The sequence below is a fragment of the Python bivittatus genome, unplaced genomic scaffold (assembly GCF_059951505.1).
Source record: "Python bivittatus isolate LINGU-HERP-01145 unplaced genomic scaffold, Pbiv_v1 ctg000080_np1212, whole genome shotgun sequence".
NCBI lineage: Eukaryota > Metazoa > Chordata > Lepidosauria > Squamata > Pythonidae > Python > Python bivittatus.
In genome coordinates, this window is record NW_028277035.1 from 72,514,795 (window position 1) to 72,527,853 (window position 13,059).

Genomic DNA, 13,059 nt, shown 5'->3' on the forward strand with positions numbered 1-13,059 from the left:
AAAACATAATCATCTTTCTATGAGCATTTTAGTTGCCTCTTAACATATATCTCTTATCAACATAACAAGTATCTAACCCACTCCACTCTGGAGAATCCCCACCCCCAAGCCTTACAGACTCTCACAGGGGATTGCAGATCCCCCCCTTCTCATTCAGGGAGGGCTTTGTGTTCTTTCTTCATTTCTCATGCAAGGAATCTCTACTACCAAGGCCTCTGCCAGACCCAGACCTTCTTGTTTTTGCAACTACTGCTGCTTTTTGGGAAAGGATTATTTCTATAAGTCCCAGAAACCATAGAGTTCCTTCAGTGCAAAAAGCTAAGTGCAGATTATCTGAAAGGTAACTTTTTCCCCCATGGCTATTGGGTCTTGTTAGTAATCAACCTTTTACTTGAAGACCCAAACAACCCTTTCAGAAGACACTCAGTTCATGAGCTAGTCACCTTCTGTAAACTCCATTCAAGCTCAGTACACAGGGAATATATATATATATATATATATATATATATATATATATATATATATATATATATATTTAAGAGGTATGAGACTATGGTTTAGTAAGTAAATGAAGCCACTCAGTGCCATTTTTTTTTCTATTCTTGTGTGGCCCTTTAATCTAATTCTGAGATTTTCCCAAGACTAATCATGCTGCATGAATCTAGAACAATTGCCATTTTGTTGGCAGAAACTGGAACTTAAAACAAAGGATGGTCATGAGTTCAGATACTGGTTCCTGATACCTGAAAATGGTGGCTGCTCCATGTTTCTCAACTAGCTTTAGATAAACCTCATGACTTAGCCACATTTATAGGGGGTAAGATGGAATCAAGTGCTGGCTCAGTAACTAGGATGTTTGGCTTAATGTTGCTTAGAATATCTCAATGGTTCCTTCACTTACTTTTGCCTGAAACTTGATCATTTTGACCAATACACATACACCAATGTGTCTCTCTGCCTGGCCCACTGAAAAATTAATTTTCCAATGAAATTTTCTTTAAATAAATTATTGTTCTCACTTTGATCAGGTAAAATATCCTAGGTTATATTCTAGACAGGTACCAAATGTACCAACGTCACTTTGTGTGAGATCGGCGGCTATATAAATAAATAAGTGAGATGGGCGGCATGGATGGATGGATGGATGGATGATATATGTGCCTGAAAATCTGGAGTTTCAGGAAGACACATTTGCACAATTTTGATTTCTGAGACTGAACAAGGGTTGTATAATCTCTCAATATCTTCCTACCCCTTAGAGCTTCTTTTGCAAAACAGCCATTTCCTTGAAATGCTTCATGATCTAAATTTGAAATATAAATCAATCAATAAATAAATACATCCAGTCTGAAGCTTGGGTACTAATTTTGAATTTGTTGTCTGCATCTCCCTCTAAGAATGGTATCAAAGCACAGGTATTGCCTGCACCTTGGCCAGGCACCCTCTGGGTTGCCACAGGCATCTCCACATCCTTGTCCTGCTAAGAAAATAAGTTTCAAACCACATTCACAGAGTACTACATTCTCTGACATCTCAGCATGGTTAATAAAACATGCATGTGGATTTCCAATATGCATATAATACAAATAAAGACAAGAAAGTACCTTTCACAATTAAGTTTCCTGAATTCCTTGCAACTCCAAATTGATTCATTGCTATGCAGCTGTATACTCCTGCATCAGATTTGGAAATATTATATATCTTCAGACTGTTATCTTCTAAGATAAAGATTCTGAAGGGGGAGGAAAAAAAAATAAACAAAACCATGCAAACCAATTATTAACATGGTATGATACTGAAGACTAACAGCAATAACTGTGATATAATGTTATTTGTAATATTTGGACATTAATCATAGTTGCTGTTGATTACAGCACACTGAAGCACATTTCAGCCAAATTTTCATTTCAGTGCATCATTGATCATTATATTAGATACAGATTAGACACAGCAGAATTTACTAATATTCTAACTTTACAACTAGTCCACATCTTTCTCTGGCCAATTTATTCCTGCAGAGGAAGAAATAAATCCACAATATGAGCTCTAAGTGTGGTGTGTTTCTTCAGGGAGTAAAATATGTTTTCAGTCTCAGATGGTGAGCTATTTACAGTACGAACTATGAGATGATGCAAGTTCTAACAGTTTGAAGAAATATTATTCATCACTGAGGTGGTTGTATTCAGTCCAAACAGTCAAATGATGAAAGGAACTTAAGCTGATTATCATAGGAAGGTTAATATGTCACATAGTTATCAATTACCAGTTTAAGGCAATTTATTATTAGCAGTAGCAGAGTAATAATCAGTTGAAGACAACAAACATGGATTAAATGATTACATCAAGGCAAGCAAAGATTATAATTTTATAATTTTAAATTTTCCTGAATGTGATATAATTCCAAAATTAATAAAAAAGTTGTTGAAAATGATAATAACATTTAAGTGAGTTTTGCAAAGTGATCACTATCTAGAATACAACACACCGGATATAAGAATAATTGAAAAGGAAAAAAAATAGAGAGAGATTTCTGGAAAAAAATATCCAATTAAATTGGGAACCAAAGTGATTGCAGACAGATGCAACAAAGTACCTTGAATTGGCACACACATCTACAATGATCACTGGGCTCCTCATCAAAGGAATACAATAGAGCTTCAAGACCCACAAGGTTACAGGTTAGATACCCTCTGGAAATGATACATAGGACTTACGAAAGCAGTGTAAATTATAGCCCAACCTTTCTTGCAGGAATGTAGGATCTAATAACAACATGAGGTGACCTTACTATGGGTTGACCTGCCAGTCTACATTTTGCTCTTCCGAAGAGACCCCAAGCCTGCCCTTTCTCCTGATACTAGCACCTTCTAACATAAATAATGTTTTTTGTTTTGTTTTTTACTGTATCCATATATCGACTCCACACCACAGAAAAGACAACAACCTTGCTTTTGTCATCTGTCTCCTTCGCCTCCCGGGTTATCAGGCAGCTTCAGATTGTCTGCCCTGCCTAATATGTATTTCAGTATCGCATAAGTAAGGAGAAGGTTAGTTGTCCTTCACAACCCAGAGACAGTAGAATGGAGGAAAAAGAATTGGAAACAATTACAAAACATAGAGTTCTAACAATCAAAATGGGTAGAACTCACAAAATCATCCCTATATTTATTGGAGCAGGCAGAATAGAAGATGAAACAAAATTTTACAAGCACTAAATATTTCAGTCATATCAGCTGTGGATTTGCCAAACCAAACCAAACCAAACCAAACCAAACCAAACCAAACCAAACCAAACCAAACCAAACCAAACCAAACCTGTTGCTAAACACATATTATATCTTAAGACATTGCTTAGATTATTCCTAAGTTTCTGGATAGAGTTCAAATTTCCAAAGGACATCAGTTAAAGCTGTGATTCTTTTCATTTGTTCTTTCTACTATTATTGTGTTATTCCAATAATAATAAGACAGATATTCAGGTCTGGGAGCAGAAGTGTATTCTTCAGAGCATATGTGACAAAGAGCACTCCATGGCTTTGTTACAGGAGAAAACCTATAGCAGCATCTGGTTTGTTTGTTTGTTTTTTACTACCCAGTTATCCTTATATTATAATCTGAACTTCTCTTCTTGCTTATTTATGCAGAAGACCAGAAATGCTGCTGTTATAGAGGCGCATATGCTGGCTCTATGTTCATATTAACTTTGTCACTTCTTCCCCCATACTTGGCAGTTTCACAAGAAGTATGTTTTCACTTGATGTTTTTCTAGTGGTACCTCTATCTCATATTTTGCAAATACTATTTTCCTTCTGCTTTCCTACTCTGTCCTTAATTAGGATATTTAGAATTAGTGTACTGGTGCTCCAGAAGGGAGGGAAAATCTATTGTTCCTCCAGATTGCAAGATTGCAGTTCCCATCATTTCTTACCACTGGCCATGCTGGTTAATATCACTAGGAGCCACATCTTGCTCATCCTTATGCTGGGGGTTGCATTTTCTCCTTTGTAAAAGTGGATGATTGCTTCCAAATGTTCTCATCTTCATTAATACTTGTCTGAGGTAATTTTTTTCCAGCTCTCAAAAATGGAAGTTTTTGTGACTCAACTGCTACCCACTGTTGCTACATTTTAATGTTTCATTTGAGCTTTTCTCGTCCAAATGGTGAGCCAGAAAGTACTGATCCCCAAATAAGAAAATAAACAGTGTAATAGTCCCTCAGTTAAAAGCTCCTTTAGAGTAGCTCCTGGCAGTGCATGATTATCTTAAGGTGAAAAGGTAGAAAGAGAAGAGACAGAGGACCTCTTGCAACATTGGCCTGATGACATAAGATTCTTAAAAAAAACACACACAGACATTTTGTGCTAGAAAAACAACATTGTGTTATTCCAAGTGAAAAAAATTGCTCTTTTATAAAGAATTAATTTACGTAAGGCCCAGCTGCTATGCTGTCTTTTTTATATGCAATTTTTAACGGTTGAAAATAAGTTCAAGTGATGAAAAGGGAAGTATCCAGGCCACATTTTCCCAAAGAAAGAGAAGGAGTAGCAAAGAACAAACAAGCAAACAAAATAAAAACACCCCCCCCCCCCTTAATTACTCATTGTAGAGAACTGCTGTGCCATCTGCAAAGCGCAAGAGCAAACTATGATTTCAGTGGAGCCAAAGATGCTGATTTGGAGTTAATTATCACTGACTTTGTTCAACCAACTGTCAAACACAAGAGAATTTTCCCACCTGTGCTCAGTGTTTGAGGTGATAAGGAATCAAAGTAAAAAAAAAAGAAAAGAAAGGCAAATGCCCTGGGAGTTGCTTAGCATGGTGACATTTTTTTCTCTCCCTCTCAATTTGTTCCCACTGCTGAATCAGTGGGTTCCTTTGTTGCTCTGCCTGTATTCAGTTTGAACATCTGTAGTGCCATCAATTGAGTTTTAAGACAGCAATAGACATGGAATTTTTCAAACATGAGAAATGGGGGCTGATTCTACACCTGATCAGCTGCACTCCCCCAAATATACAGAAGAGATTTCTATTGCATAGAAAGACAAGACAGAATGGAAATATTGATATAATTGCACTTTTGCTGAAATTTTAGAAGTGACCTCTGGTATCTACTGTGACTTTGACAAATAATGTTGATGAAGTTCAAGTTGGAATGAAGAAGTGAACCAGGTATTTTACATGATTATTCCTGAATGGTTTCTCCTGATAAATAAAGCAAAATAAGTTCCTTTGTTTTTTATTTATTTATCAAATTTAATGGCCACCCATCTCACAAAAAAGTGACTCTGGATGGTGTACAATAAAATTATAAAGCAGTTAACATATAAAAACATTTATTTGGGGGGGGAGATGGGTGGCATATAAATGTAATAAATAATTTTATATTTTATATACTATAAATAAATAAATAAAATAAAAATATAAAATAATATATTATTTATATAATGTAAAAACAAATAATAAAAATAAAAATATAAAATATAAAATATAAAATTAAATAATAAATAAAATATAAGTACATTATAAATATATACATATAACTATAAAATAAATATTGTATATTGTATGTAAAAACAATTATGCTTCAGATCTTTTTCAGGGAACTGGGCTAACAAACTGAGTTGGATGGTGGCTTGGTAATCTTTTGGAACTAGTTAGAGCATACTCTGAAGATACAATCATGTGTGTGCTGATTTTCATTAATATTTAGAACAAATTAAGTTAATGGGACCTGCTTGTCCTGTTATGGTGGACATTTCTTAGCATACTAGCATACAGCTGGAACAGGGTAAAGGGATAATTAGCAAGAAGGGAATTAATTTTTGTATCTACATTCAGTGGAGAAGAGGGGATTACAAGAGAGCAAGCAGGCACACAATGGGGAATGCACATCAAAATGAATGCACTGGCATTGGCTGTTTGCCTAGCTTACTCTCTTGTAATCCCTTTCTCATCAATCTCTCTGCAGGGGGAGCGGGGAGAAAAGAAAATGGATTAGGCACAGTGCATTAACTGATCATATTTCAATCATATACCACTGTATAGTTATTTTTTTTAAAAAAAAATCTGTGCCTTGATCATTTGCATATCACTAATGTTAGATGTCCAGAAAGATAAATGTGTTGGTCTCCATTATATTTTCTAATTATACCCAGCTACAAAACTTTCATTTTCTTTTCTCAGTCCATCTACTCATGCCTATTCAAGACATCTCACAAAAGAGCAATTAACAACCAATTCACACAGAAGTTTTAATTACATGATACTATGTCCACAATCAGTTGATGAACTTCCATTTGATGTACTATTAGAAGTCAAGATGAGGAATGATTAAAAAAAAAAATAGCAGGTAATACTATGTATGTTATTCTAGAGCTGCATAAATGCAACTAATCCCAGTCTAGATATATTTGATTTAGTACTACTTACATCCTACTGAAATCATCTTTGCATTTAAACATATAACAATACTATCTAGTTGAGTAGTATAGCAGAAAGACATCTAGCAATCTCTGTTCTGTTCTGTCCTTTCAATGAATGTATACAAATATTGCATTTTGAGGCAACATACTTGAGAAGATGATGTCAGGTTCAGCTGGTGCGGCACTGCTAGGAAACCTGGCCAGCCGGGCTGAGCCAATTCTACCGCCCGCTCGCAAGCCAGGGAAAAAGAGGAAGTGAGAGCTGTGGCTGATTAATGGACCACCTGTGCCCACTTAACAAGGAAACCACAGAGTGGATGTTTTGTATCCATTCTGATGAGCGGCGTGCACCGAGACAGAGGGCAAAGCCGTGGGCTGCGGAAAGGCGATCACCACGCGATTGAGAAAACCCCGGTTTTGCACACAACGGAAAGGACCCTGGGGAAACAAGACTATGCCGGAGGGGCAGAGGAATCTAGGGACAATGGGAAACGGGCTGAACCTGCCATTTGGAACATTAAGGGGGATTATTGGGGTATCGATAATCCATAACATGTAACTTGACGACCAGGTGAAATGCGGGCAGGGGAGAGCTATAAATTGTACCACGAAATGTGCCCAGCCAGTCCTGGCTTTGTTTGTAACTGTTGCATTACGCTTGAGTAAATCTCTTTGTGAAACACACGTGTCACGGGAGTTTCTCTTGACGAACGGGGCATTCCTTACAGATGATAGGTAGGCAGCTCCAGGAATACCTTGGGCTTCAACCTTGGCCAATTCAAAAATAAGAATACTACCACTTACTAAATAGCATACACTTTAATGTTATCATAGGGAAATTACTTTCATATTCAGTTATCCTGTTCGATACACTTTATTTGGATTTGAGTCCTAGATGACTTGTATGTTTTGTTGTACATAACAAAAAGTGTTACTAATCTCAGATTATCTGGAAAAATCTCAGATAGGCATAATGTCATTATTATGTGTAATTCTACTGTTAGTTGTTCATGCTTACAGTGGATAGTGAATTGAAGCAGTCTCCTATGAGCCTAAATTAATGTAATTAATGTAGTAATTAAATGGTTTACAGATAATTTAAATGGATATTTGTGACCTTCTGTCTAGGATAAATTACTCCTAATCCATCTTTACTTTCTGTTAATGCTTTCTGTCCTATAGCAGATATATAACAAAAGAAAAATAAACAGAAAACTCTCTTGTCGGATCAAGGATGTTATTATTCCTAGAGCAGCAACTTTATCTACAGTACATGTAAGAAGTGCTGGGTGGAAGGAAATTTAGGTAAGAACACACTTCGAATACTCTGTAAAATTGTAGTCACATTTAAAAAAAGAAATTGTAGAAATGGAAAATCTGCAGAAAGGGAGCTAGGAATGATTAAAGTGTTCACACTTTTTAGAATATATAGAGGACATATAAAATCCTGCATGACATGGAAGATATAGATTTTGTCTGTTTCTCACAATTTTAAAACATTAAACCTAAGTGCAGGGAGATAGAGGACTGATAAAAGGAAGTACTTCTTTATGCAATTATAATTAATGTGATGATGGTCAACAATTTATTTCAAAATTAAAACCAATCATTAAAATAATTTGCAATTAAAAGCTTGATGAAAGAGAAGTTTTTAACAACTTAATAAATGCTATGAGACTGAGAGTTAAATCCATCTCCTTGAAGAGTACATTTCATAACCTGGGAGTCACAAGCAGAAGGCACTTTTCCATGTACTTCTGGAACCATGGACATCTTCGGAAGGGACTCTTCTACTGATTGATGTAACCAGGCAGGTTCACCGCAAGAGTGGTAATCAGGGCCTAAGCTATTTAAGGCTTTAAATATCAAGATCAGCACTTTAAATTGTGCATACTAGACAACCTACACCCAATGCAGATCTTTCAGTACAAGTATCATATGATCCCTGCACCTTTTCAAGGCAGTCCACATAAAGTGTATTGCATTGTAACCAAGCCTGGATAACTGTTGTAAGGGCTTTACAGCATCACCCCCTATTGATTCCCCATTCACCATCAAAGTGATCTGAGGATGTGTTTTTCTGCTTTACTTCCATAGTACACTTTTCCATGTTATGTCACCTCGAGCGCTCCTATTGATTTTGGATAGCACAAGTTTTGTACACTAACCCCAGCAATTTGTTGGCAGTTTTACACAGGCAGGAACATTCATTCAATTGAGTCAATGCTTACCATGGTCTCTATTACCATTTAGAGCTACCATAAATATTATAAAAACATCAGAGTTATAACACCTGTTTTTAAGAAGAAGGTTGCTGGTTCACAACACAGCAGGTCAGGTTGGTCAGCCTCCTGCTTACTCAGTGACTTTGGACCAATGACTTTCTATTAGCCCATCCAACCTCATAGAATAATTGTTTATGGGAAAAATTAAAGGAGTGCTATGTATGCCACCCTGTGCTCCTGAAGGAAAAATGGGATACAAACCTAATAAATAAATAGTCAGGGCAATAATTACAATTATTAATTCACATTGTGTTGTTTACAGGAATTTGTACCTAAAGTTGCTGCTTTGCTACTGGATAAACCACAAGTTTAAATTATATTTATAATTTTGAGAAGTGAAAATAGAACTATAGCAGAACTGCAGCGGCAGTGCTTATTAGTACAAGATAGTGTTAAATTTCAATTGGCCAGAGAGGCAGTTAGAAAAAGAAAATGATTCTGCTGAATAGTCTAAAATTTTGCATAAATCTCATATCTCAGTAGATGATGCAATATGTGATGACTTGAAGCATGAAGGGAAATCTATGGCTTTGATTTCTGTCATTTCACTCTTTAATCAAAAATAAAGCTGCAGTGATTAATTAAAGTTAGATAATGAAGAATCAATCCCATTGGTCCACTAGAAGTTATATTAGTTAATACTAGCATGTCATCAAGAGAAGAGAACAATTTGCGTTAATTTTGTCTCAGTCCTGAAACTTCCTAATGTACTGTAACTTGAATAGTCCTGATTCTAACCTAAAGTCCATTTAATTTTTTTTGTTTTTTAAATCTGGAAATGGAGAAGAACTTTCTACTGAGATGAGAATAGAGTAATAAGGTCTAGTTATAGGAGCTGCTACAAATGTATATGCTACTAGATAAAAAAAGGTCAAAAAAGAAAGAGGGGAAAAAAGAATATTAGAAAGAATGATTTGATAATAAAAAAGTAAATTCAACCACATATTTTAAAAATCCATGAATGGAACTTAAAAAGGGTTCAACATGTTTTAAAGAATTAATGCAGATAAATAGTACTATAGAATACCTTAACTTTTTTTTCTTTTTGCAGATAATAACATTGAAAAGAACAACTTAGTATTAAAAATCCAGCTTTGTATTCAGCCACATCTTTCCACCATTTTTTCTCTGTCAAAACTGAAAGCCTAATATAGTATGGAAGAAAACAACATGGAAAATGCCAACCATGCTCTAACAACAACAAAAATAATAAACTTTAGGAAATGGAAGAAATACTGTAGTTCCAGATATAATGTATTAGATTTCAGAGATATATCATTTAGCAATTATTGAGAAAATTATATATTTTGCTAATTAGAAAATGTCACTTTCTCTCTCCCTTTGGAGAAAATTCTTGGAGAACACTGAAAGCTTAGTTTCCCCTTTTAAAGTCTTACAAAATCTTTAAAACTTGGCATATAGCTGTAATTACAGGTTTGTAAAATTGTTTTCTGTTGGATGATTTTTTTTCTTTTTGTGTGTGGTGAATTGTTCATTTTTATTTTGGGTATGACTGTTTAAAAATGAATTAATAAAAACAATTTGCCCCCAAGCAAAGAAAAAAAGGAAAAAGGAAAAAACCAACAAAATGGAAATGAGGATATTAAGTATTATTCATCTATCCAATAGCCTTTAGTTGTTTTTATAAAGCCTACTAAAATATGTGAAGCCTTTCTGTTATTTGAATCCCATTTGTAATATTTCAGCCTGAGATTTTGTAGTGCAACAGTATAAAAAGTACAATGGCAAAAACAAGCATAGGGTAGCACCATCCATAGAAAACTGAAAATTCAGTTCCGTTTTCCCATGAGTTTTACATCAATACATTTTATATCCAGCTTTCTTTTTCTCCAAGGTCAATTAATCATTGGTTATTATGCATAACCATTTGTTTATTCTCTCACCTTTTTCATGATACAAAATCCCAGCTTGGTGGGCCTGTCAATCAGACATCTTCTTATGTTAATATATGAGATGAACATTTCTTAAAGAACCCAAGCTGAATGTTTATTTTAAATTAAAGTATCCACCCCCTATTTCCATCTTGGTCAGGACAGGACCAAATACTTTACAACTCAAGATATAGCAGTAATTGACACCATCTTCTACTACCCTCAGGCTGACATGCATAACACCCAAGGCTTGGTGAAAAAAAAGATCACACACACAGAGCAAATGCTTTGCCTCAAGTGGTTTAAAGAGGAATGATACACATCAGTTAAATATCAATCCATTGTCTTAGCCTGGCACTTAAAATCTATTCTTCCTTATTTGGGATCAAGTCATTTCTGTACCCAAATTGCTTTATGGGTCCTCTCCTCATTCTTCTATTTTACAGACCTCACAGTAGTGAAGCAATCAAATGAAATAATTATACTATTATAAAGCAAGTGAGGAAATAGCATCCAGTCCTGAGGAGTGTGAAGCAAATGGGTACTACTGGTGAATTACTTAAAAGCAGGCCAAGGCCACAATTAGGGACACATTTAACCCAGATGCATACTCTTGAGTTATTCATAAATATCTTCAGAATATCTGTAACCCTGATATCCCCAGTGAACTTGTTGCCTTTCTGTTCAGACTGAACAAATAAAGCAGCTTGTGGAGTGAAGATTTCAACAAAGTGAAGATTTCCTTGGTCTGTAGAACAGGCAGAAATACAAAAGATAAAACTTAGCTTAGAGGAACAGGCAGTGTTAGAGAAACATAGACTGATGTAAAGACTAAGATTCTGATCCATTTTATTAAGATCTTGAAGGCATTTAGTACATTCTTACATTTGATCAATTATGGTGCTATGAAGTCTTTTTTGGACTTCCCAAAAATCTTCTCTCTGTTGCCAGAGGTTGCCAAATGGGTTCTATGACCCTAAATTTGAGAAGGCTTTTGGTTTTGAACAACTATGGCCCTACTTCTGAAACTCAGTGGAACTGAAAAAGCAGTTTATGATCAGATATGTAGATCAGCTTTTTAAAGACAACAGAGTTTTAAGATCTCATGTCTGGAATAGTCTCCTTCTGTTTGGGCCCTGTCAAGATTTGACATGCAAAGGTTGCAATACTGCTCATATAAAAGATTTAAAAAAAATAGGCATACCTATACATAGGCATACCTTTTACCTTGCTGTAGAGTTTCAGTGCCTTTTTTCCAACTAATAACAGCCCTGGGAGAGGCATTTGGTTTGCATCCAATGGTTATTTCACCTCCCACATGGACGACTGAAGTTTTTTTCATGGGATGTTTAGAAAAATCAGGAGCTGAAGCTATAAATAAGTAAAATAAGAAAACAACTTTGGAGCTAAGGAGCAAAACCTGAAGCTCCAAGCCATGTGTGGTCCCATCAAAAATGTTGGGTATGGCCCTTAGAGACTCTCCATGATTTAATAGCATATTGAAAAATTTAATATGATAGAAAAAGGGAATATTAAAATATATGGAGAGTATTCATATTAACTGTATTAAATTAATACATTTGCAGTAACACGTACATTTCTATAGTTTACATCATAGAGGAGATGTAGCCCTCACAAACCATCCAAAGATAAGATGCAGTCCTTGACACCCCAAAGTTACACACATGTGCTCTATAAACATGCCTTAACACATAGAAATGAATGAGGCTGCAGTCCTACACACATTAACTGGCAGCAAGATCCACTAAATTCAATTAGATTTCTTTCTGAATAGGGCAGTACATAATTTGTTTGTTTGTTGTTTATTTATTAAATTTATATGCCGTCCATCTCCCCCAAATTCCTTCTTTTTTTCCTTATGATATGCATGCATTTTCTTATTTAAAATTGTCTTCCTAATAAACTTTTAAGAAATTTTACTTGTTTTAAATCTCTGTTGTCCTATTTACTTTTTTTCAGCCTTAAACTTACCCATGACTCTTAACTCAGCATTGGAATAAATGGAGTCATATTTGTTTTCTGCCACACACTGATAGAGACCGGAATCCAAAACGTTCAGCATACTTATAGTAAGAGTGCCATTTTCAATTTGAATTCTTTCCTTCAAAAGTAAGAAAGGCAACAGTTCATAACCAAATGACTCCAATGTCTGCACTGTTGTTGACAGAGCTTTTACACTATATATATATAGTGTAAATATATATATATATTTAAATTGTTGTTAGCCGCCTAGAGTTTGTATGTAAGATGGGCAGCCATATAAATAAATAAAATAAATACATGTTTAAAATGGGAAGAGAAGAAATGGCCTCTGCTTGAATGGGAAGGAAGCTGCATTTCAAATTTCCCAACATCTTATGAGACGCGTTCATAATTTTACATAAATAATAGTAATTCCTTGTTCTGTAATAGTTTCCCCACAAACATTGCTTTTAAACA

At 35.2% G+C, this 13,059-nt stretch overlaps 1 protein-coding gene across 1 annotated transcript in view; it reads right to left on the reverse strand.

Moving 5' to 3' along the window:
- LOC103061671 (contactin-6) overlaps positions 1 to 13,059 on the reverse strand; it is a 160,066-nt gene that overhangs the window by 53,524 nt on the left and 93,483 nt on the right. The window contains exons 8-10 of the mRNA XM_088134694.1: positions 12,592 to 12,721; positions 11,820 to 11,970; positions 1,605 to 1,732 (exon numbers count right to left, since the gene is read on the reverse strand). Of these exons, the coding sequence (XP_087990820.1) occupies positions 1,605 to 1,732; positions 11,820 to 11,970; positions 12,592 to 12,721 (409 nt within the window). The remainder of the gene's footprint in view (positions 1 to 1,604; positions 1,733 to 11,819; positions 11,971 to 12,591; positions 12,722 to 13,059) is intronic.